At 37.9% G+C, this 26,335-nt stretch overlaps 2 protein-coding genes across 13 annotated transcripts; one reads left to right on the plus strand and one right to left on the minus strand.

The window, feature by feature from the left end:
* Nucleotides 1-1,920: 1,920 nt before the first annotated feature.
* brd4 (bromodomain containing 4) lies at nt 1,921-22,955 on the minus strand. 10 transcript variants are annotated; one of them, XM_078951662.1, is made up of 19 exons: nt 17,693-18,425; nt 13,814-14,195; nt 11,925-12,062; nt 11,698-11,833; nt 11,263-11,603; nt 10,764-11,147; nt 10,536-10,664; nt 8,695-8,925; nt 8,390-8,616; nt 7,364-7,686; nt 7,154-7,249; nt 6,685-7,071; nt 5,673-6,413; nt 5,478-5,584; nt 5,246-5,375; nt 5,037-5,161; nt 4,752-4,957; nt 4,364-4,619; nt 1,921-4,202 (listed from the first exon to the last, which is right to left on the minus strand). In XM_078951662.1, exons 1-19 carry the CDS (start codon nt 17,788-17,790, stop codon nt 4,134-4,136), a joined length of 4,506 nt encoding a protein of 1,501 aa, XP_078807788.1. In that variant the 5' UTR covers nt 17,791-18,425; the 3' UTR covers nt 1,921-4,133. The 10 variants fall into 10 exon arrangements, with proteins under 10 accessions (XP_078807788.1, XP_078807787.1, XP_011476374.1 ...); XM_078951661.1 differs by having other exon boundaries at nt 5,031-5,161; XM_011478072.4 differs by having other exon boundaries at nt 5,246-5,378.
* pet100 (PET100 cytochrome c oxidase chaperone) lies at nt 17,283-25,430 on the plus strand. Of its 3 annotated transcripts, none has more exons than XM_020705234.3 (4): nt 17,283-17,356; nt 24,144-24,230; nt 24,358-24,390; nt 25,030-25,430. In XM_020705234.3, exons 1-4 carry the CDS (start codon nt 17,312-17,314, stop codon nt 25,117-25,119), a joined length of 255 nt encoding a protein of 84 aa, XP_020560893.1. In that variant the 5' UTR covers nt 17,283-17,311; the 3' UTR covers nt 25,120-25,430. The 3 variants fall into 3 exon arrangements, with proteins under 3 accessions (XP_020560893.1, XP_078807802.1, XP_004071409.1); XM_078951676.1 differs by lacking the exon at nt 17,283-17,356 and adding an exon at nt 22,447-22,579; XM_004071361.4 differs by lacking the exon at nt 17,283-17,356 and adding an exon at nt 23,825-23,974.
* The last annotated feature ends 905 nt before the right edge of the window (nt 25,431-26,335 follow it).

The following is a 26,335-nucleotide window of genomic DNA, read 5'->3' on the forward strand; positions in this document are numbered from 1 at the left end:
GTCAAACTTTTGGGCCGTTCGCCAATAACATTAGAACTTTTCCAGAAACTGTCATGGGTGTAACAACAATGGGTATAAAAAAATGTTACAACACTATGTTTGTCTCTTTGTAAACCAGACAAGTTTACAGAAGTGACAATAAGGGACCCTTTTTTTGGTCTTGATGAGTATTAATGACTCTAGAAAAACAAGCTTTTATCTTATGTTATATGATCGAAAAATTAAACAAGTATCTATAAATCCACCGCTTTGGGTTAGCTTATGTTCAAACTACTGTTATGTTAACGCAAGGTTCTGTTCTTCAGGACAATTCTTTTTTGTTTATTAATGTTTTGCTGCAAAAGAAAGTAACCAAAACATATCCTTATTTATTTAAAACAAAAATGTAAAAAGATTGAATGTATGATAACAGGTACTTTTTAGTGACATTTTAGGAGATTTGTTTTGTGTTTGTTTTCTTGATATATTCATAAATTGTAGTTTTTAATGTGACCACAAGAGGGAGATAAGTCTTTATGACTCTAGAAAACTAGTACACGTCTTTTACTTTAAAGGCTGAGGAAGAATGTTAATAAAAAAATGGAAACAAGTTACTATAAATCTACCACTTTGGGATACCATATGTGTAAATTACCATTATTAAATCAGGGTTCTATACTTCAGGACAATTGTTTTTTATTTTCTTTTAACGTTTTGCTGCAAAAGAAAGTAACCAAAGCTTTTAAACAAATGCCTGGAGTAAGACACTCATTTGAAACTGCAACTTTAATATATTTTTTATATGTTTTTGTATTCCTTGAAACGACGGGAGGGCGACACTGAATTGTGATTCTGATGAATCCACATAAGTTCAACTTTTAGCTAGTCAGTGATGCGGTTCAGCCGTTCAGACCAGTAACCACTGCTGCCCTCTTGCGGTCACATTGTGAAAACACAGATTCGTAAAGTTTCCGTCAAACCAGTGTGAAACACAGTAGCATTTCCGGTTATTACTTTCAGAATAAAATCAGAAGAAAAGTTTGCTCGACTTTGACGTCAATTAAACTTACATTAAATTGACCGTAAATTAGAACTTTTGCACAAACTGTAATGGGTGTATTAACAATTAATTCACGAAAATACTATGGCACTATGTGTGCCACGTAGTAAACCAGACAAGTTAATGGTTTTTTTTTTAAAAAAAAGAGACATACCTGTACATGTGATGGTATTGAATACTTTTACACAAAACAAATAATGGCATATCCTTGTTTATTTAAAAAAAAGTCAGAAGAATGAATGCATTGTTAACAGGTACTTTGTACTCTATTTGTTTTCTTAATAATTTCATAAACTGTAGATAAGTCTTCATGACTCAATAAAACAAGTACTTATCTCGTGCTTTAAACGCTGAGGAAGAATATTTGTTTAAAAAAAGCAAACAAGTAACTATGAATCCACCATATAATTGTTAAATTACCAACAACATTATGTATCCTGTGTTAATTATAAAACATCTGTTCGGTTATATTAGCACAAAATAAATTTGAATTGAATCGATCAGAAATAGTAATCACTATTCATTAACAATTTTTAAAGGATGACAGAATATAATTATAACGGGTTGCACTGATTTGACTTTTAAACCACTGTAAAACATAGTAAATTGTTTTACAGATAAAAAAAAAGTATTGTAGCATGGCTGCAATTAAAACCATCTTTGTCCTGACTGGAGTATGACTGCAGTTAAAGGTTATAACCGCTAGAGGGCACACTATTCTACCAATCTCGTTTTTTAGGCTTTAAAACCTAAGGGGAAATAGATTTTTTGTGGTAGAAAAATCTACTACAGTAGGATTTTTTTTGTCTGTTCATAAATGTTTAAATAACAAAGCATAACCTGAGTGATAACAGACATTTAGCACAAAAAAGACAGCACCATTTCTTTCTTTTGACTTTCTAAAAAAAAGAGATGAGTTTATTCAATGATCATATAACAGACTTAATCAACAACCTCAAGGGACCATTCGCAAACCAAACAAACATTGAGGAACATGTTCAAAAAACAAACCCCCTGAAACAACAAATGTAACACAAAATAAAATACCTGAATAAAGCAAACTCCGGGCTGAGATCAGCACATTCTCTGAAGAACCATGGCACGGCAGGACCAACAGTTATGAGAAAAAAAAAGGCTTAAAAGGAATGAAGGTCTTTTTTTTTTTTAAACCGCTTCCATATCAGTCTAATCATAAAATTACATACTCAAACATGGTAGACATCATAAAAGTTATAAAGGTGAATTAGGCAATAAATGAGTCGTTTTGAAGTACTGTTTGTTTCTTTACTTTCTGCATCAACAGAAGGCTTATCTACACTAGGAACATGCCTCCCAGCACCAAATGCTGAGAAAGGATGAACAAAACCAACACAGTCATCCAACTTTACAGTCACGCTGACCAGACTCAAACACTAGTGTGGCAAAGCGGAAACATTTCTAGCTAAAACCTGTTCAGAGAAAAGGGGAAAGTAGTTGTCAGATGTGTACACCCATTGAATTCCAGCTAAAACTAAATTTAAAACCCCCCGAAACTTGACAATGGTTGTATTATAAAATGCTGGATTTTCTTTTTTTAACCACTTTTTTTTCTTTAAACAAACTCTTCTGACAGGCCTTTCCTCCCCCTGCATCCCACCCCCCCAAACTCCTTAAAGGTTTTTGTCTATAACCTCTCAAAGTGGTAAATAAGCCAACAAAAAACTGCAACACAATACAGGCACTGGAGAAACACTAGAATAGACGAGAGCAGAGGACGAGATATGTCCAGATTCCAGCCCATCTCCACTCCGACAATGTCTGAGAATAGAATTAGAATTCACATCCACTATTATCAAACAAGAACAAAGATATAAATTAAGTTTTTTTCAGAGTTTTCTGCTTGAACTTTTGTCATTTTTTTGCTTTTCTATTTTGTACTGTTACAGTGTGCCTCCTGGGAATTTATGGATCCGATGCTAAAACTAATTACGGTAAGATCTCAGTCTGGTCCCAGTAACGTTTGTTTCTTTATATTTAAACCAACCTATTTCAGGTAGCAGTGTGACTCCTTCCAACTTCAGGAACAATTCTTCATTTGAAGCACAGAGTGCGTCACCGATGGTCGGCCTGATTGTTGTAAACAGGACTGGAATTTCTCCACCATGACTTCCATCCCTGTGCCGTGTAGTGAAAGACTCAAACCACCAGCTCTCCCTTTTCTCACCAAACTCTTTCTGATGGATTTTCCAATGACAAAAACAAAGAGAGATGAAAACCAATCCCGTTTTCCAGAACGACTGGAGCAATCACAATGCATATATTTATATTCACATTTCTCCCCAACTGCGTTTTAAAGGAAGGCTTTTCCAAGAATGTCTGGTAATTTGGCATAAATCTCAGTGGTGGAGTGTCGGTGTGACGGCTCAAAGAGCCACGGTGGAAAAGAAGAGACCCAAAATAAACAATTACTGTAGCATTAGAAAATACTTTTTACAGTGGATACTATAAGATGGAAAACCTGTCTGCACTTTTCTATTTCTGTATGCAAATGTTATTGTTTTGTGCAGATCATAGAACATACTTGTCTGTTTAAGAAAAAGGTGTAAGGCAAACTAACTTCTCTGCCGAGAAATATACATGATTTACAGTATGCAAACTGACCTCCCCCTTAAAACTTTTATGTTGACTTAAAACAAGCAAATCCTCAAATAAAAGTCTTTTTCCTTACTTTCAGACATCTGGCAGTGCCAAAAGACATCTGCACAGGCCGTCAGAACATCAGAGCATTTTCCTCTTCATTGGGATGTTTCTTCTCCCACCCATGCACACATAGGAAATCAGGCAATGACTAAGGCAGCTGTGCCAACAGGGGTCCTTCTCTTGCTTTTTGGATTTCAGGCTAGCGGTACTAAATCCGTAAGAAAAGATCCAAAATGACGAGAATCCCTCCACGAGAGTTCATGAGGTCAAAGCGAGTCTGGACCACCAGAGTCCACAGCCCTTTGCGGTGAGTGGTCACCGGATCTGACCAAAAAGGAGCTTCACATCATCCGTCGCTTGAGTTTTTTTCCTAATTTTTTTAGTTTTTGCAGTTGTGTTTCATTTTTTCTGTTCTTCAAAACAGGTTCTCCTCAAAGATGGCCATCAAGTCACTTTGAAAATTCATGTCAATGGTTGCCGCCATCTGAAAAACAAAACAAATCAGTCTCTAATGAGCCCAAAATTTTAAGATGTTAGAGTCTAACCTAACTTTTTGTAACTGTTCATACACTTCTAAAGTTGTGTATGAAAGAAACAACTATTTCATATTTTCCATCTTACTGCAAACTTGACAGAATTTCTCACCGCTTCACGCCTCCTTCTCTCCTGCTCTTTTCGCCGCGCTAGCTCCCTCTGTTGGTCAAGAGAGTTCTGTGAGGAGGGTTGGGGTGGCGTGGGGGGCTGTGTGGATTGCTGGACCACAGTTGGCTGGGTCTCCTGCTGCACCTGCAGCTGCTGTGGTTGATGTAAAGGCGCCTGGACATGCGTCTGCTCCAGACGCCTGCGGGGCTCCTCGTGCACCCTTCTGCTCGGCTCCATCACATCCTCTTCATCTCGACCTCTGAAAAGCATTCAGATCAATTGAGCTGCTTGTTTGTAGCTTGACACAAATGACCAAATCAGAACATTTTATTGTTTGAAATCAGAAAAGATTTCTTGGTGATGCGGTAAACTGGTTTGTGGTTCCTCTTACCGCAGTTTGTCCTGCTCCCTGCGTAGTCTGTCCTTCTCCGCCTGCTCGGCCTGAGCCTTCAGCGCCTTTTCCCGCTCCTCTTTCTCCCGAGCGACTCGGCGGAACTGCTCAAAGCTGTCGCTGGAGGACTTCACCGCTGATGACGTAGTGGACGTTGACTTTTGTGCCAGGCTGGCCCACGAGCCCATATTCTTCAGTTTCACGTCCTGATGACACAGAAACATTACGGAATATATTCAAGAACATCATTAATAATAGTAAAAAAAAACTGTTACCCACCTGTACCTTTTTAGGGGCAGATGATGTCTTGGACTCATGCTTGAATTTGTCTTTGTCCTGAAGGGAGGCCGGGGGTCCACTCGGCTCAGATGTGCGGATGACAGGCCTTGAACTGTCTATGGACTTCACATCTGACCAAAGCAAACAGGTTTTTAATTTCCTCCGTGTTTCTGAATGGTTTTTGACAGACATGCTGAATGAGAGGAACCTCTTACTTTGCTGACTGGGCTTGCTTTCAGGATGTTTGTGGTGCTCTGGTCTCATTGCAGGGTTAAACTGTTCTCTAACCATTGGTGATGGAGGAAGTTTCTCCTCCTTGACTCCACCTTGGCTTCCAGAGGACCTCTGCTGGATATCAAGCGCACGTATTTAGAGTCAACACACAGTGACGGCCTTACTTTCAACCCTCGCCACAACATTTTTGAGCCAGCTTATGGAGGAACTAACCTTTTTGGGCTGCATGTTGTGAGGTGGAGACAGATGAGACACGGGTGGATACTGAGACATCTGCGGAGAATGCATCATGAGAGGGGATGGGTTGTCCCTTATGTGAGCTGTCAAGAAAGAGCAGGGAGTCAGGAACGTCCAAACATTAACGTGTTTGTTTGTACTAACAGGTCAACAGAATATCCTCAAACGGACCTGCGCTGTACGGGTCAGCTTTGATTGGTCGAGGGGAAGGCTGCTGATGCTGAATGATCTGCTGGGTTTTGCTGGGGGGCATGGAGGACTTGTTTTGGGACACTTGGGACAGAACAGAGTGTCCAGAACCCTGCTGGAAGTTGACTTGATGTGGTTGTGACGGCGGTTGTTGCTGCTGCGTGTGTTGTAGGTGGCGGCCTTGGTGTAAAGACATTTGTGGGGGAAGAGCCTGATGTAAGGATGTGGGCGGGGCCTGGGACTGAACGGGGAGCTGTGGGGGAGGCAGCGAAGTCTGAGAGGAGATTGGAGTTTGTCCCGGGCCGGACTGCAAAAGAGACGTCTGCCCTGGCTGCTGTTTCTGCGTCTGTCGAACCTGCGCCTGCAGCGACTGCAAAGTCTGCGGGGCCTGATGAGCCTGCTGCAACTGCTGCAGGTACAACTGCACTTGGTTAATAGGCGTAGTCGACCCGGGTTCTTCGTCGTCCTCCAACAGCAGCTGGGGAGGCTGAGAAGACAGCAAGCCTTGTGGTGTTAGTGTTGGGGGGGACAGGGGTCGTTGATGCATGGGCTGAGAGGGGTGTAAGAGTTGAGCTGGGAGCTGGTGCTGGGGGGGCGGCGCTGACTGGGGCTGGAGCTGCTGCTGTTGTGGTGCTGCAGGCTGCTGCTGGGGGGGCTTGGGATGAAGAGGGGCTGCCTTGTTACTCGGTCGAGAGGGCTGCTGAGGTAAGGAGCTGTGGAGGGCTAGCAGATCCAGAAAACACAAAACATGTTGATCTCATCCAATTCAGAAAGGAAACAGGAATAAAATTATAATAGAAAGGTAAAGTGAAAAAATCTAATGTGTTTATGGGGAACACATACATAAACACATCTGAGATATTGTGACCATGAAATAAAATGTTAGGTGTGCTTTACAAATATAATCTTTGTCCTGCAACAGCAGTAAAAACAAACAAACAACAAAAACAGGGTTAAACCAGTAAAAAACCAACATCTGCACCACTGCTCTTACCTGGGGAGGGAAGGATGGGATGCTGGTTAAGGAAAGGATGTGTCTCAGGGGAAACTGGCTCAGCTGAATGAGGATTTAAATGTGGTGGGGCGGGCGATGAAGAGTTTCCTGTGTTGTTCATCAGCAGGAGGGGCTGGTTGAACTGTGGAAGGGTCTCAAAGTTAGTTTCTAGTAGTTGGGAAGACTCTAGAGGAGCGACGGGTGGGGGCGCCATGAAGCCCTCTGGAGATGGCTGACGTTGCTGCTGCTGCTTCATCTGACTGCTGGGCTGAGGGGGCGGGACTTGAGGCGGGAGCCCAGGCTGAGCAGGGCCCATCTGAGCGTGAGGATGAGGCTTTTTCCCCTCCTTCATAGACGGAGTTTTCTTTTTCTGCTGTTTTATTGTTCCTGTAACAAAGACAATGGAGTTTTGTTTTAAAAAGGACGGTGACAAATCGACAGAGTTAAAGAGGAACGGGAACAGGCTCACCTGTCCCCTCAGCTTCGCTGTCTGAGCTGGAGCCACTACTATCTGAAGAAGAGCCAGCCTTCTTTGAAGTAGCCATGGATTCTACTGCCTTTTCAACTAAAAACAACAACAACATTCTGTTAATGGAATATCTATAACTCCATAATAAATGTCAAATTTTGTTAACTTGTTGATCATAAACAACCATCGTCACTTCAGTTGATGTCTAACCTGTTGTCTTTTTCTTCTTTTTGAGGCACGTAGACACATATCTCTCCAGTTCCCGCAGAGTGGAGGGCTTCAGTGTCTCAAAGTCGATCTCAATCTCATCTGGGTTTGAGTTTTTAAGCGAGGGCTCTCTGGATTGGATAATATGCACTACACGGCCAAGCTTGTCACCAGGGAGCTTGTTGATGTCCAGGCTTAGCTGCCTCTTCTCTTCATAAGTCATGGGTTTGCACTTTTCCCCAGTAACTAAAGACCCAAGTTCCTCCTCTAGGCTAGGAACTGGTTGAAGGCTGGAAGGATGATTGCTTTTCATCACCTCCTTTTTACTGCAGGGACCAAAAAAAAAGTTTTGTAATCACTTTCTAAACAAGGTTACCAATAATTTTTAATAGACGTTCAGAAATAGCTTTTAAAAAACAGAAATAGGTGAAAAGTTCCAGAAGTAGACGTCCAAAAGAAACACAGCTGTATTTCTAAACATGTAACATGCCTTATAGTCTGGTCTTTAAGTCACTTTTGCATTTGTTCCTAGAAATGCGAATACAACCACTTCCCCGTTCTGCTGGAAGTTCTCTTGTTTTAGCAGATGGACTATGTTGAGTTCAACAAATGTTGAGTTCTGTATAAACACGGCGGTCGGGCTAAACGCCGTCTCCTCCCTCCTTGCATGTTTGAAAGCTTGCCTGTGTGTAAACCAGCTCAGAGATGCACAAACACATTCAAGCTCTGCAGGCTTTGACCTTTGAACTCCCTGCTCTCCACCTGGTGGTGTGCAGGTGTCAATGATCTTACTAAAATTCAACGTTTTCAAATGTCTTTTATTGTTTATGGTGGTTGAGCTCTGGTGACTTTTGATTGCCTAAATTAAATAAAGAATAGAAGTTGAATTTTCTTTTAAATTCTAACTGACTAAACAGGTTTTCGCCAGGAAATAATTCTAATTGATATTCTAAAATGGTTTTAAAGTCAGTTCAGTGATTTTTTAAAGCAACACTACGATAGCAATAAGATCAAACGTTTTCAACTCACCTTGGTTTTTTCTTGGAAACAATTTCTTTGTTAATGTTAATCGTCTTTGTTTTCTTTGACAGCTGTGAAACAGGCGGAGGATCCTGGATCTCATCCACAAGACCCAGCATGCTGCTCTTTTTCTTATGCTTTTCTTTTTTCTTCTCTTTCTTCTCCTTTTCTTTTCTCTTTGGTTTGCTGGCTTGTGGTTGCGACAGGGCAGCCAACTGCTCATGGACAGCTTTCAGCTGTTTGGAGAGACGGCAACAAATCTCAGCAAAGTTTCAGAGAAGAACCAGGATCCTGAAACTACTTTGAGCACTTACCTGCTCCTGAAGCTCTGCCAACCTTTGAGCTCTCTCTTCTTCAGGGTCATCTGTAGAAGACTCAGACTCTGAGGAGGAGTCACTTGAGCTGTCTGAAGAAGAGGCAATATGGGCCATAGGGGGTTGAGGTTTTACAGGAGCGGGGTGGTGAAGACTAGGTGGTGGGACTGAAACTACATGTTTGCTCTCAGGCTCATCTGGCATCTTGGCAAAACGCATCTCAAAAACATCCTGGAAAACAACAATCACATCACATTTGATTTAATAAGGTCCCAAAGAGAGAAAAACAAAAAACAAGACACATTTAGAAAATAAAAGCTGATGAAAATTACAAGATACTGTGCTTGAAGCAAAATAACGTTTTAAAATACTACAATTAGACCTTTTTTAAAAATTAGCAATCATTTTCAAACTATCCAAAGACAGATTTTTGTTTTAGATTTTGTTGATTATTCATTTGACTTGAATTGTCACAAATATATTTAAAAAATAATCTATATTCTGACTAAAAGCCTCTACTAATATTGTTTTCTGATTCTAGTTTATTATTTCATAAAGGGATTTGTCTGATTTTGGCCATTTTAATGAGACTACATGGCATGAAATGTTATTTTTGTAAACAAAACTTTGTGAAACCTAAATTCTGGATTTCAAAATTAATTGGACTTTTTCTTAATGGCTTACAAGGCATCTTTGTTAGCATTAAAGCAAATATTTCTGCTGACCTAGAACCAAACCTGTCTCCAGCACAATAGAGGTGAGTAGCAAACTTTAATCCCAATTGTTCTAAAATGCAGAACAATGTCCTTTTCTTCACATAGATATAGTTAAGTAAACGTCTCGATGTTGGACAGCATCTTTTTTTCCCTTTTTCTGATTTCTTCAAATGTGTACATGTTTATTGCCAACTATGTGGGCATTAATGCTTGTATACATTTGTTGCAAAGATTTTAGTTTTTAAGGTGAGCTGTGTGCAATATTTATTTAAGAGAAGTGCCGTTTGAAATGAGCAGCAAGATGGGGATGTGAAAGGAAAAACTTTGCTAAATCTCTGCTGGTGCAAAAAGAGTTCATCAACTTCTGTCTTTTTGTTTTATAGGACAATCAAAAGGAAAAGGGAAGAAGAACCATCCATAAACAGAACAGACCAACATCTCTTCTTTGAGGTTTTAACGGTTAAAGTCACACACTACAGTGGATACATTTTCCGGTTTATCAGTTCACATTTGTGGCAAATCCGTAAGAATATTGTTGATCTCTACCACAAACAGCATGTTCAAGATGATTTGCTGAGTGTTAAGGTGATGGGAGGCCATTACATCGCCACTACCAACTTCTGGATAAAGTTCCTAAAAAGACAAACACTCGAGTTTGGGAGTTTTGTTACACAGTTTGGCTACTACGTTATAGAAGTGAAGGTTTGCGATTCACTGCAGCATCTAATCTCAATTTTTCTCTTTGTTTATATCGTCTCAGACAAACCTCGTTTTTCTTAAATGAGATTGATGCCATCTCCCGTCATCATACAACCAAAAATGTGACTTGGTGTAGCCAGAAGGATAATGCTCGTTTTCCCAGATGTACTGTCATTATTTCAGCACAAGTTCAGCAGCAACAGCTGCTTTGCTGCTCATCCCACGAGTGCTTTCCAACTACAGATCCATCTTCAGGGAAGAACACTGAACATCCTCCAAACCAGTACAGATATCTACTTTTACTGCAATGTATTTCCCTTTTCTACATCATTATCCAGGTCAAACAAATGACAAAATCAAAAATCTATATTTTGTATGGCTCTGTAGATCTTTAACCTCAAAGAAAAACAGATGTATTCGACTTACCTGTAGTTTGCGTGCCATGGCTACTACTTCATGGTCTGGTGGATTGTATTTGTAGCAGTTAGAAAACATTAACCGTACATCAGCTGCAAACTCCTGGGGATCCCGGTATTGCCTGTTCTCCAACTTGGCCTAATTGACAAACAAGGTTATAGATCACTTTGCATTATGCAAAAATACTTTTCCCGACATCTGTTTAACTCCTGAATAGAAATGCTGTTTTGGACACACCTTGATGGTGCTGAGGTCCATTGGATGTTTAATGATGTCATGATAATCATGTAAACCAAGTGCATCCACATCAACAGGTTTGTAGAATGGCCAGGCATAGGCAGCATGCTTCTTGGAAAGCATCTCCCTAACCAGAGCAGCGCAGTAACCAAGCTGATCCTGTGGTCTAGGACTAAGACCTCCACTAGAACTACCCAGTCCTGTCCCCATGCCTATGTGATGCTGAGAGTCTGGAGCATCCTTCTTCATCAGTTTTGTGGGCCTGGTACTTTCCCGCCTTGGTAGCGTCTTCCCGGACTTTGATTCTGCTGGTGAGGATTCATTCAGTTGGTCATTTGCCGTAGGTGTTGTCGTATCTGCTTTCCTTTTTTGGCTCTTTCTTTGCTGGTAAGCAGGAAATTCATCAACAGGAGGGAAACGACCAGAAAAGAAAACAAATCAGTGTTTGATTAATATGTGCTAGCTTCCACAAACAGTTTAGTACATAAATCACACTCACTTTGGTCATAGTTACAGGAGTTTGCAATATTGGAGCAGGCCCCTGGATGGAGGCAGGGGGAAGAGAGGTTTGACCAGCGAGAGGCACAGAAAGTAGGTTAGGAAGCTGGGGAGCACAGTCCAGTTGACTCATTGAGTACGGAGCTCCGAGCTGTGGTGCGTGGCTCGGCAACGTTGAGGGCACATGGGGTGGCAGGGCCTGCAATAAAGGCTGGGGAGGTAGTGAAGGCGGGCCCTGCAGTGGTCCTCGAGACTGCGGAGGTGTAGGCAGACTCGACAGACCACGTGTTTGAGGGGTTGTAGATGGAGAGTCGATGATGCCCCCTGGTTTCAAGTTTAGACCTTAATGTTACAACAGTAGAATGTAATTTGGACATCTCCCAGAGACATTTGAAGAAAAAATATCTGAAATAGCAAAAGTTGGCACGCTGCTTACCACCGTCTCTCCGGCCCCGTCCACGTCCTTTTCCTGTCATGACAACGATTTCTATTTCTTCTTGAGGCATTTCGGAAACTTTCTGCAGGAACACCTTCTCCAGAGCCTCAGCCATTAAAACTATGTCATCTCCAGGCTGCAAGAGGAGACCATATTTTTTTACCGAAATGCGCTCATCTAGAACTAACATTTTATAGCAACTGCTTCTTTAGTGTGTGACCCCTTACCTTGTTGTATATATAGCAGTTGGTAAACATTGTGTTAAAGTCTTGGATACATTCTTGAGCATTCCAGTAGTAACTGTTCTCGAGTCGTTTCTTGATAGTTCCCAAGTCCATAGGAGTATGGATTATTGTATAATAGTCCTGAAACATCAAAGGCAAACGTAGACCTTATAGAAAGTGAATCTATATGACAAAATGGTTTTTATTCATTTTAAACATTAACTGGGTTAAAAAAAACTAATCCTGGACTTTTGCATTTAAAATAAAATAAGGAATTAAGACTTTTCTTCTTAAGCGTGCAAATATTGAAGAATTCTTAAAATTTCACAGTAAAAAATATGATCCAATGTTATAAATCAATGACTACTAAGCAGTGAGCCAATAATCTGGACTACCAATTTTTGTGTCCACCATGTGATTAATCTCATTTTTTACAGTTGGTCCTTGTTGTTTAAGAAAACTGTCAATGTTTATACTGGTATAACAACTTTTTAAACAAACACTAAGATTAATTTTTCACTGTTTATCGATTACATAATGTTTAGTAAAACATTATGCTCCATTAAAGCAAAACAACACAACACTGCATTGCTGTGATATTAACATTAATACTAAACCTACAACTTAGGTCATATGGCTTGCCACTTCATAGTAAATGATTCCTATAAAATCAACAATGATCTAGACTAGTGAGTTGTCCACAACCTTTTTCAACCTTTTGCACTGGTTTAATGTCAGGCGAACTTTTCTTGGACCAGCCTGTATGAGGCTGAAGCGGATGTCCAGTTGGTTTATATTTCAGCCTCCAGTTTCTCTTAACTTTAGAAGGTGAAGTTTGTCTTCATCTGTCAAATTTCTGCAACTGGTTTAAACTGCATTTGTAAACTAGATTTTGTGTAAAAATCATTATATTGTGATATAGATTTTCCCATAACCCATAACTGTCAGAGCAATAAAAAAAAAAACAAGAAAGAAATAGACGCCAACTTCAGCCACGTCCGACTTTAAAAGTGAGACGGAAAAATGCGGAGAGAAAAAAGGGTCACTAAAACTAGTCTTTTCTAAATATAATGAACAAATGTAAATCCACGGTTTGCACAACTTTATTAGCAGCATCCTCGTGACATTATACATCCGGTTGCTGAATATCATGCATAGAGGGCTTGGTGCGTAGGACCAACTTTGTTAATAAATCCATATTTAGAGTAAAGGCTCCTGGTTATTGTCTGTTAAATACAGCTTTTTTTCTTCGACGTCAAAGGCTCTTCTTCTGTTTCCTCACTGTCTCTTTTCTGTGAAAATAAACTTTCCAAAAATGTGCGTTTTTTTGTTAACTTTACTCCCTTGGGGGTTTCAATTTAGTGGTCGGTAGCCAATGTATTACCGGCACGTGACCGAGCGACTTGACATGCGTCAAGAATGAGTCACATTTGGAGGGGAGAATCCATTGTTTTTTTTAAATAAAACTCCTATCAGATTCAGATTATAAATTAAACAGAAAAATTGTAGGCGGTGTTTTGCTCTCTGCAGCCCGGTATCAACTGACCCATAGGCCGGTACTGGTCCATTACCCCAGAGTTGGGGACCACTGATCTAGACTATTGTAAATTGATTTTATGTCCATCAGGGTGTCTGGAAAATCTATCAAATGTTGAGTTTTGCCTTTCATGTGACATTTATAAGATAACTACTGATTTGTGAAACTCTCTTTTGGATGACCAAATAAAGTAGTTTCAAGTACCCCGTGGGCAGTTTGAGAGGTGAGGCTTTCAGTGCAAAAGCTCCAGATTCAATGACCACAATTGATAGATTTTAACTAAATAATAGTTAAAAGTTTAACAATGTAAACATGATCATGTTTTTAATGCAGTTCACATACTGACAGTACTTACAGGCAAGTTGAGTTTAATTGCATCCACTGGTGCTTGAAAAGGCCAGGAAAAATGGTGTTTCCACAGAGCTTTCACCACCACTTTAAGGAGGTACTGCAGCTGATTAGTCTGGCGCTTTGGCCTGTTGGGGTTGATGCACTCTGGAGGTGGGGGGTTGCCTCCCTGCTGGGCCTGCCCCTGACCGCTGCCCGACATCTGTGCTGTTTCCAGGCCGTCCCCCATTCTGAAAGGTAGGGGTGTGGGTTCGGGCCCTGGAGAAGAAGCTGGAGCTGGAGCAGAAGCAGGGGCAGTGGTGTTGGCAGGACACCAGTTTAGTCTTGGCCCCGACACAGACTCCACTGACAGAGCACCACTGATCCCATTGCACTCCTCACTGGACTCTCTGGACAGAGGAAACAGTGGCCCATCAATCACATGACATTAAACACATCACAGACTAACTCCAGGACATGATAGCAAAGTCACTAAATTCTTCTGTTCAAATACCAGCTTTATCTGACATGCTTTCCAATGAAATGTGTTTCTGTAAAAGAAAACAAAAATTCAGAACAACCCTAGTGTGAAGTGATTTAGAATCGCAGGATTAAACCACGATAAGATTACATCATGTGGAAAAGTGGTACAATGTTTAACTTAGGAACATTTGAATTCAATCCTTTAGTTATGATGGTTTTAGATCTTATACATTTTTTTACTAAGTCAGAAAACAAAGCTAATTCCTAAACGATAAAATATCTTGCCTGAAGTCAATTGGACACATTTAGTGTCTAAGTATTTTTAACACAGCTTTGAGGTACAGGTCTATACATATTTTACATTTGTTTTCAGGCATGTAGATGGACAAACTCAGGAAAATAAATGGCAAAAAAGGGCATGAACTCTCATGTCTTTGATGCTTAAGAAAGACGCAAAGACATGGAAAAAAATCCCTAATAAAGTTGATCAACAAACCAATGCAGAAAACAAGTTAGTCTTGTATCACCGATACAGGAAAGCAAACAATAAGCATGCATCTGTGACTAATCAGAATGCTGATGAGTCACGTTTCACCTCATGATCAATCCCTCAAAGTCTAGAAAGCTACGAAATCTATTGCATGAATAGGGAAAAAATGTAGAAAAAGAAAGCATTAGTCCAATTCAAATACTTTTGGGTGAAAGCAAAACATACCCAATAGGATCGTTCTTATGTAATGAGTCGGTGTCCTGTCAGGCCAAATTTTTTTTGATATATTCTGGTGTGCTTTCTAAGGGGGGCCTGAAGTGCAAATCATAAATCAATCACTAGACGTAAAAATATTCAAAAGTTCACAACGGCAATTAAAAAACAAATACAAAAAAAAAGCATTACATTTTATAAAACAAAATGAAATTCCAGAAAATAAAACCTAAAATATAAAAACATTTAAAAAAACAAAAGTAATTTCCAGAAAACAAAATGAAATGTTTAAAAAAAAAAAAACACAACGAGAAACGGGAAACTGTACAATGGGACATTTCTGATTGGATGATGATCTGTAGTATTGCTTCATGTCAAATACCTTTGGTTTGAAATGATGTTTTAATGTCATCATCCAATCAGCGATGTCCCGTATGTCGTTTTTTAAAATTTCATTTAGATTTCTGTAAATTACTTTTGCCTTCCGAAATGTATTGTTCTTTTTTACTGAAAACTGGAAAAGGTATGTACTATGGGACATCACTGATTAGATGACGACATTAGTCCATCATTTCATCTGAAAGGTTATTTGGCATGAAGTGATATCATCATCCAGTCAGCTATGTCCTATAGTACCTTTTCCGGTATCTCATTGAGGTACCGGAAAAGGTAAGTTTTCTGGGAAGTCAGTGTTTTTTGGCTAATACACTGGCAGTGCACATTGAATACTAGTGGGATTTGACTGAGACTGAACTGTAGCAGTCGCATTAAGTGCGGAAAACCCCATGTGGAAATGAATCGGCTGTTCAGGAGCCCAACTTTGTTCTTTAACAAGAACAAAAGAAATCAACTTGCTTACTTTTCTGCACAGCTTTTTTCCTTGCCTTGCTCAGCCACTAGTTTACGCCAGTTTACTTTTCTAACGCAAGTGGAATGCATCTGACTCATATCTGCAATCTGCTGTTTGCAGCCCCAATTCAGTGGCCAACTGCACCACAGTTTGGGGTAAACAGCTTTTTACCTAAGACCATGGTTTAAAGCATTTAAACAACAAAAACAATAAAAACTATTTACAGGTGTCTAAGTTGCAACCAAAGGGTTTATGTCTAAAAATATGCAGTCACAAACATAAGAGGTCAAACTATTTGAAGAAAAGACTAAATATTTTTTTCACATGTCAAACAGCAGTGGTTTGAAATCGTTTCTGTAGTTCTTTTTTTTCTTACAACTTAATGATCAAAATAGGCTTTTCTTTCTTTGCTTTTTGATTTCCATCTTCCAGATTTTAAAACAAAGGCAAAAAACACTATGTTGAAGCTACTGGATAAAACACATTTTTTTCACACTAGCTAAATTTGTTTTGTTTTCTCTTTAATAAAAACATTGAATGAAAAAAAGTCCATGAGAGCCTTTTAAAACACATAAATAAAAAAGAAAAAAACGAAACTGTGCTTTCTCCATTTGCACTGCTTGCTGTTTATATATTTACTACTGAGGCCTGTAGAGTATGACAAAGTTTTGTTATAGATGGGATAACCCTCATCAGGATGACCAAAAACTTTGAAGGAGTTGAGCTTAGCATGAAATGCTCAACTCAAAGGTTTTAACAAATTGATCATATTTCAGACAAACATTTGAGTTTTTTAACTTTAGCGTAATATTTGGCAAAGATTAGTGCTACCAATTGTAGTTTTGTAATTGTCAACCTTGGTGTTGCAGAGTGTCAAACTTTGATTTAAACAGTTCTGCTCCATGTCAAGTCAACTTTCAGGTTAGCTTTATAGCTGTAGAAAAAAGCTCCAAGGAAATTAGGCAGATAAGGTAGTTTGTAGATGACCTGAGGGCATAAAAGTTGCCTTGTGTCAAATAATCCCAACAATTATTTGTCCATAGAATGTTCCTTTTAAATCCTCAAATAATAAAATTCTAGTTTTGCAAGAGTGACAAAAATCAAAAGTAACCACCTAAAAGGAAGGCCAATTGTGCGTATAACCTAGTATCAAGAAAAACCAAACAAATAAATGAAATGGGGTCATAACTCAGATCTTTGTTTTCATGTTTCACATAGTTTTTTTTTAAATACACAAAAAACAAAAAGTGATTTCTAAATGTTTGTTTCCGTAACTCAGTTTAAACTTGCAAACAGAGTTTCTCTTGTACTGAAATATAAACTTGACACAAGAAAGCATGTGAGCTCAAAAGCTGACTCAAATAGACGAACCATGAGTCAGGCATATACAGGAAAAAAACAATCACATCCGCTCCTAACAGTTCCAACCAGTTAGAGTAAACCCAACCCTCCCAACAGACATTTCTAAGGCTGCCACACGCACAGTACCAATGTTTTTTTGGAACCCTCCCACCAACATCAGTTCTTCCCAGAAGGTAAGTCTGTGGCTTCAGGCTTCAAATATGGAATTTTACTATTCCCACGCTAACAGAACTTTTATCCAATACAACATAATATACAGAATTATTCTTAAAGTACTGAAGAAGTACAATAAACTGAGATGAACCAAGTTAAAACACAACATTGTGCTAACCACATGATGGTCTCAAGAATCATGACCGCAGGCTGTCCTAAACTTTTTTTTCTCATGGATTATTGAATAAGGGCTCACATTAACTTTACACGTTTTATAGAATAGGTAAGATTATAGAAGATTCTTTTTTTTTTAATTAAATGTATGCAGGTGAGGCTGCTTCACTTCGCAGTATTACCTTTTCACAGAGACTGAATGGGCAATTTTCTCCAGAAGGGCATCCAGTTTTTGAAAATCCAACAAATCGTTCGACTTGGCGTGCATCTTGTAATCCATTCAAGAACTCCAATAAATCAGAAACCAACCACAGGGGACGAAAGCTCAGAAAAGTGAAAGAAAAATCACACAGAAGTTTCTGTTTCCTCCAAAACACCCAAGATTTTTCCACAAGCTTCAGTGTTTGCGCTAAAATCCCACGGAAACTGGTGTGTAATCCATGAAAGACAAAGTAGAGTTTGAGCGTCGCCGTTTCATGAAAGAAAAAACTCCCTAAAAATGGGGTGTCCAGACAGGGAGGAAAGGCTGTCGGACCTACAGCAGGCAGGCTGTTAGCTGTGTGAACCGGTCTTCTCTCTACCCCATCCCCCTCTCAGCAGTACAACAGCCCAGTTGCCACAGGCTCTTCGTTCCATTGTGCTTCCTCTTCAGGGCCTCTCCAGACAAAGTGGACACAAGGCGCAAGCAAGAGGTAGAAGAAAAAACGAGATCAAATTGAAAGTAGGGAGTAGATTCCGATATGGTCCTAGAGAAGAACTTTATTTTTCTAGCTCATAGTCTGGCTCTTACTCTAGCGCAGGCAAACCAGCATGCAGTTACTCAACAGTAAAATATGGCTCTGCCGCTTCCTCATTCAGCAAGCCTCTGCCCACACACCCCTCCCTCCCTCCTCCAGGGCTTGCTCACTACTCCCTCCTCTCCTTTCCCATCCAAGCTTGAGTTTCTTGCTCTTTATGGCTCTATGTTACACCTACAATACCACACCCCCTTTCTGAGTCCATTTCATTATGCTCCACCCCCACACTCTCCTCTTTTAAAGTTATCCTCCCATCGGTTTCAGGAAAACTCTCTCTCACTCACCTTATTATGTATGGTGGCTTAAACCCTCCAAAATGAGAACATTTCAATGGTATCAATTAAATAATTTTTCACAAACTAATTTTGAAGCTTGAAGAAACAAAACAAAAACTCAAAAAACTGCATCACATATTGATTAAAACAATTTATTGAAGAAATTATTGAACAGATGTAAATATTTACAATGATAGCAATAAGCAAGAAAAAAGAGCTAACAGGTAAAAACATAAAACAGAGAAAAAAAGGTTAATATTTAACTCGCAAATTGTATATTTAATAAATTTTGACTAAAGGTTTTGTTCAATTTAATTCATTTGAACAAGATTTATCTTTATTCATTTCCACAAAGTGAATCTCCACTAATTAAATCAACTATATTTTAATCAACTTTTGTATACTCTTTTTACCATTGGAAACAAAAATAGATTAGATATTAGAATTTCAAATATTATCAAGGACGTCCTAATTTCTTTGTGTAAGAGTGCAAAACTGAACTACCAAACCATGTAAAGGCATCACTTTGCTTTCCATAAAGAAATGAACTGAATAAAGTTCAGTTGACCATTTAGTCCTCCTCTATTTTACACAACATTAGTTTACATTTATATTTTTTGTTTATTGCTAATCACTTTACAATGTTAATTTTTCCATGTTGGGAAAAAGTTCTGCTAAAGTTCTGCTGAAGCAACTTAGTCTGAAGTTAGGGGACGATGAGAACCTTATTAAAGTGTAAAATACGTGTGCATGTACATAGATTGACTAGATTTTGTGGGTACAAAGCTGAAAGTGACTGTACAGAGAGAACAGCAGGATTAAAATAAGGCATTAGTCCACCCTAAAGACATTAAATGAATGAAATGTAAAGCAAAGAATGAGCACAAGGAATGTGGTGCTCTTTGAGCAAATAAAACAGGCTACAAGTCTTAAAGATGCTCTATCATTTACTATGCATAAAGTGTTAGCTGTTTTCTATGGTACGAGCGCTAAAGCTTTGGCCTTTGCAGCGCAAACCCAACAACTGATCAGCCTATTTCTGGACTGATGATAGCCGACAATGCCCTTGCAAGAGGGATCGACGATGGCATACAGACAGTGGTGATGGCTGTCAATGTCAGCTGCCCCAGAGTGCAGCAGCCTGGATGTGGAGAGGAAAAGAAGCGCCAAAGAGATGTGAACAAAGAAATGTCCGACATAAAAATTTTTACTTCAGTAAAAAGGGAAAAGAACTGGATTAATATAGATGTTTAACAACAGCTTCTATTTTAGTCTAAAAAAAGCTGCTTATGCAAAATGTCTCAATTTTCTTTGCCTTAGGTTCTCCAAAGCACTCACATGAGTGAATAAGATGTGCTCTAAGATTTTATGTTCTAAGTATTGTTTAGGCCTGTTGTTTAACTTGATATGTCACCAAAAACTATTTCTGAAGTCTAGCAGAACAACTTATTTTTGCTTGGTAGAGCCAATAATGCTTGTACAGAGGTAAAATATGTTATTTTCATCTGTGATGCTCTCTTGAGAAAAACATCCACAGAAAGTAATGTAAACTTTATGGGGGTCCTGGCTTTCTAATAAGAAAAGCTTGAAAAAAAAACAAAAACTAAACAGTGGCCTGCAATGACACCAGGCGTTGTTGCTGAATGTTGCAGCACCAAAATGTTTGTGAATTTTGTCATGCGTACTTGCTCAGATGTCTTAAGAAACTATTTAAACCATTTTATAGGTAGACAGAGTTAACAGTTAGCTTTTTGGCATCAATTTGCATTTTGGTTCACTTTACAATTACTGGTACAAAGCCCATTGAGATGATAGTTGCTGTGAATGTGGGCTATACAAATAAAACTGAATTGAATTAAGCTTTTGACTGATAGCTTTTTAAAAATGAAATTATTGTCTTTAAATTATGTTTGATAAGCATTACATTTATAAGATATTTCATATGGTGTATTATGTCTTTGCATTGCATTTTTTCTCTGTTTTTTTTATCGTTTTCCTTTTATCATATGTATGCTTGTATATGTAAGCACACTTTATGGTATAATGCTGAGATTCACTTTTATATTGTATCATTTATGGTTTCTTACCATTTGGACTGTACATCTCATGTATTTGTTCTTAATAATAAAGTGATAATGTTAATGAATAATAATAAGCAATACTGAAAAATGTACTAGGAGGATTCTGTTTAAAATTTACAGTTGTATATAAAACATTTCTCTACAACACTAATCTGCCACGATTCTCAATGAAAAATCCTATTCTGAAAAGAAGTAAAGCATTACTACAAAGAAATGATTTAGTTGTTAAGACTAAACTCTGATACCTAATTCAAGCCTTAATAAAAAGTAACATGTCTTGGAAGACAACACATAACATCATAAAAAATTTAAAAAAAAAGTCACCAATAAGCCTTATAATCGAAAAGCTAACTAAGATCAAATTGATATAAAAAAAAGAACAAGCATCATTGTGTACATTTTTTTAATTACATAAAATGCCATAAAATGTCAATTTCTGCCATCCTACAAAGTAGATGACATTTTAAAATATAAATATAGAAGCTATGCCTGTTAAGAAGAAAAATGTTTATATTATATGTTTATATTATTTCCATAATATTATATATAATGCACAGAATAAAAGATGAAAACTATGTAGTAGTTTATTTTGTTTGTCTGAGGTGACCTAATGTTATCAGATGAATCACAGTGCATTTGTGAAAGCTACTGTGGGCAGCACATGTAACAACACCACCATGTGTGACAGAGGAAACTATTTTTAAATGTTGCATTACTTTTTTATGTTTAAGACAAGTTGTATTTTTTTAAGACAGCAGGCAAAGCAATTTAAAGTGCAACCAATTGCCTTGTTGAAAAGGGACCACTCAAAACCAGGCCAAAGATGTTGTTACCATAGCAACAAACCCAGAAAATTAAAAAAAGGGACACTGCCATTCTAGAATCTTAAAGAATGAGTCTTTTTTTTTTTTAAAATTAAGGTGCATTGGTTCAAAATATAATTGTATTTTGTGTAGTTGCTTAGATCTAGCGAAGTCTTGTGCACATATATCAGTTTTGGTTTGATGTTTTACCCACCGTATGGTTATCCCACACTATTTGAATGTATACATATGATCATGCATGAATATTTTGTCATATAAACACAATCAAAGCTATGAAAAAACACCAAACTGCATACATTTGCAGTTTTAAGAGTTTTATTTAGGAATTTGCTATAAAACAATGCAGGACATATCTTTTCTGTGGTGTGTTCTAAGTAAATCACAAACAGGCAGATGAATTTAGAAGCACCATTTGTCTTCATGAAACACTTTGTATGACTGCATTAGTCGGACTTTCACTACATTCATGCTTAAAGCTTAAAGAAACAATGGCTGAAGTCTGTCAACAGGGAAAACAGAGAGCCTGGGACAGTTGTGAGCCTTGGCAAAAAAATATCTGACAATGCTGGATGTCAATGCTTTGTAGAAGTGAAACTGTCTCATTCTTGAAGCAAACAGAACATACTCAAAACTATTTTACTTGAAAATACGGCATTCTTTTTGCTGGGGGAGAAAACGCTGAACTGATGACTGCGGGCTATCGACCATCTTCTAGGAGGCAAGACCCTAATATTAGGCCACCTGGTAGTCTGCTGCCTTGGTTTAGCACAGTAGACGTGCAGTGGTTAGCGAAACAGAAATGTAACAAAAACATATTCTGAAACGCCGTAACGTAAAAAGGCCGAGCCACACTGATATAATCAGACATTCAGACATATACTCTTAGTTAAACACTAAACTGACTGCATTCTTACCGACACAGGCTCAGTCTGAGTGTGTGTACGCCATCATCCCCGTGACGGCGTCACCGTCTCTCACAACAACACCAGACCAGCAAACAAGGAAAATGCGCTCAATGTGTGGCCATTTTATCATTTGATGGCTAATATATTCCTGAAATAGTCATTTCGGCAGATGAGACAACCAATCAAGGTCGACCAAATACTCACTGTATGTGACGTTATTGTGTTTTTGATAGACAACTGCAAACTAGCTGTAGCTAGCAAGCTAGTTATCCAGATAGGCCGCCGCACTACTAGAGAACGGTCTCCGTGGGCATCGGGCATTTGTACTACCGTCGATGTTTTTACGTTAGTGATACTTTGTCATCGGCACTACATTATCTTGGTGTACCCAGGCAACACAACTGGCAGAATAATGCTGGAAACAACGGCGTTTACCTGAGTTTATTAGACTGCCAGGGCGCGCGGGATCTTTCTCTCCGACGATCCTGAACACCTCTTGATGTCACGATGACGTCAAGCGCAAATTCTGACTTCAGTACACCAGCTGCGTCTCAAATGACTACAAATTCTAGGTAGATCTTTTGGGCTTTAAAAAATAATATCCTTCCCATATGAAAAAAGAGATGAAAAGTAATTGCAGCTTTCTTAAAATTTATTTTTCTCTTTCTTTTCTTATTTGAAATATACCATTTGTAAGAAACAAATGACTCAAAACCTCTTTTCGTGTTCATGTTTTGATTAACATTGGGTATAAAAGTAAATGTGATATATTTTTTCCATCGACTTCTTGTTGCAATCAATTTTAGGTGTCCTTGTAATAATATAGCCATTATTGTATTTGTAAGTGTATAAATGAAATCTAAAACTCTGTTTGGTGTAAACATGCTTGTAAAACTATTAGAATTTGTTCTTTGCACTTTTAAAAAAAATAATCTAAAAATAATTTAACCGTTGATTTGTTTTATTATTTGTGAATTTGTTTGATTACATGAGGTATTATATTGTTCAATTTTTGTGGGCGTTGCATCATTTATTTTTTGTTTGTTTACTTTGTGTTGCGTATAGAAAACACATAAAAAGATAAATGTTCCGACTTAAATCTAAACCAGTTTGTTTGCCATATGTAACTTCAGGGGGGAAAAAAACAAATACACGAAAATATAACGTTATACGGTCATCGTCTATGCTAACAGACCGATTGCTTATATTACACATGTATATACAGAATTATATAGATATAGATGCATTTACATATATGCTGCTACAAAGCCCCCTCAGTGGATAGCGGCGGAATTTCAGGGTCGTAAAGTAAAAAAGAAAAAGAAAAAAATGACATGTTGCCTTAAAAAAATCAGAATAAAATTGGATCAAAACGATAAGCAATAAAGGACAAAATACGCAAATTTCTAACTAAAAAGCTGTTTCATGGATATCCTCATTTGCGCATGTGTCAGGACTTGTAAATGATTGGATACCCAGAAACCCGGAAGTAGTCTGAAGGTCTTTGGTTATGTCAGGGTAACATTTACTGCTGCTGCGAATCAGTTTTCAAAAGATGGGTGTTAAAATTGAGGTTTTCCGAGTAAGTATTAATTAAAACACAGATGTAATTGTTTGTGTTTTTAGGAAGCCTAAATGTGTAAAATGGCAACATTCGTTTTTGAAATCCATTTAGCCAGTTTCAGAAATTTTACCTTTCGCGTTTTGTTTTCAGCTAATATCATGATGATCTGTTGTTGTTGTTTGAGCAGATGATGCTGTATTTGTCTTTTCCTGTGGCCATGTTTTGGATCTCAAATCAAGCAGAGTACTTTGAGGAGTACATAGTAAAGAGAAAAGTAAGTCTGTTTTATTTAGCTATAAAAATTTAGGAATATATTCTCGTTGAATGAATTCTCGTTTTTTGTCTTTATTAATAATTCTTAATTGTCCTCTTTTACTGAATGTTTTTTTTATTGTATCCAGAGAGAAATCTTCCCCCCTGGTGAGGAGTTAAAGGTATGTGTAAAATAAAGAGCATAGATACCGTTTTTTCCCCTCTGTTTATATTTTTCTCATTAAGGCAAGAAAGCGTGATCATATAGATTATTTTTTACACATAAACTATTAACAGTCCTTGCATAGATGCCAAAGCTTTTGCAGCACACACAAAGTGAAATGAAAGTTAAATAAAGTTGAAAACATTTTTTTAATAAAACAATGAAAAGTTGGACTTTAACATTAAAAAAAGCAACGTTTTAAACATTGACTTTAATGGAAGTCTGAGCTCATTGCAGCAACAAAACAGAAATAAGCTTCATTCGGTTTAGTTCTAAGTGTTGTTCTCCCAGTTGATTGCTTCTGCAGATCTTAGAGCCTTGTTTATTTTGTGGAGAGTGTCTAGTTCCTACTCAATTTATTGTTTTATAAACTTTAAAATCAACTATCTGTTTATCTGGTAGCCAGATAAACATTTGTGAGGAGTCATGCTGTCAATATTGCTTCAAATGATCATACTTTGAAATATTATTTTTAAGTGTTCTTAGCTTATCGAGTAAGAGGTAGCATCTTAACAGGTAGCATCTAAAGTGCATTATGTTTGAAAACAGATTAATATCACATTGGATGATCGAAATGTTTTTGTTTTTTTTATTTCAGAGGAAAGAGCTGGAAGACTTCAAGGAGCGAATGCGTGTCAGAAAGGAGCAGCGAATGTTAAAGACTTTTGCTGTGGACTCTGAGAATTGATGATTGCGAAAATTGTAAAAATACAGGGATTTCTCATAACAATAAGGTTACAGGGCAATAATAAGGCATGGTCAAAACGGGAAAATCAACACAGACATCCATGTTCTAAAGAAGTTCTGGACATTTTCATACTTCACCCAATATTAAGGATGTATTTCAATTATATATATTTTTTGCAAGATTTCTTTTAAGTGACTAATATTTTGTTTCTTTAAGATTAACTGATATAGTTTGCTGTCATGAAAAAATTAGCTGCTTGTGATGTAACAATGTCTTGTTTTTTAATGGGAGTAAAGTAAAACACAGCAATATTGTTGGATTCTTATTTTATTTTTATTAGTTTCAATAACTAAATATTTGTTACTCAAGTAACCTACCTGGTACTATTGACATGTTTGTTGTCAAAATAGGAAAAAAAGTTTTATGCCAGCTTGGGGTAGTATTATTCTATTATACATACAGAGGCTAATATAGATTAATTCATTGCTGCAATGCTACCCAAAGGTCAAAACATATAATCTTCAGAGACACTTCAAAGTATCTTAAGAAGTTAAAACCATTATCAAATAATTTATTTTTCTAAAGTCATTCATATTTCACAATTTCAATGCATTATTGAATTAATTTATTTATGGAAAATTAAAAATGCAGCTGGATGGCTTAGTTGGCTGCGTGTAGGACTGGTGCGTGGGAAACAAGGGTTCATGTCCCTGGAGGGACTATGAGCTTCATCCAGTGTGGGTCCTTGGGCAAGACCCTTCTCTCTACTGCCTAACTATGTAGCCACTAGGGGGCCCAAGTCTGGGTGATTCGCTGTTGTGAAGGGATCTGCTAAAAGGTGAACAAGTGTGGTAATTGTATAAAAAAATGTTTTTTGCAGCAAAGCCCTGAATTTGGCAGAAACCAAACAGTGTATAGGAGAAGCACCAAACTACTAATGGTTAAATGCTGCAAAAATGAATTGTTTTGTAGCCTTGTGATAACGAGTTGAATCAAAAACTGCTTATTCTTGTCAAACTTTGGGCCATCAGTTTGACAAAGTATGGCTACAATGGTATGTATGTTGAAAGAATGATTCTAAACAAATGATGAAAAGAGTGAATGAACAATTATTTAGGAATATGAGGCTTCACAAAAGCCCAAGGTTTTGAGTTGAATACACTTTTTTAAAATTTTTATTTACAGAATATAACACCAGAGATTCTGTTTTTTTATT

The sequence above is a fragment of the Oryzias latipes genome, chromosome 8 (assembly GCF_053564925.1).
Source record: "Oryzias latipes strain Hd-rR chromosome 8, Olatipes_Hd-rR_3.1".
Lineage (NCBI taxonomy): Eukaryota > Metazoa > Chordata > Actinopteri > Beloniformes > Adrianichthyidae > Oryzias > Oryzias latipes.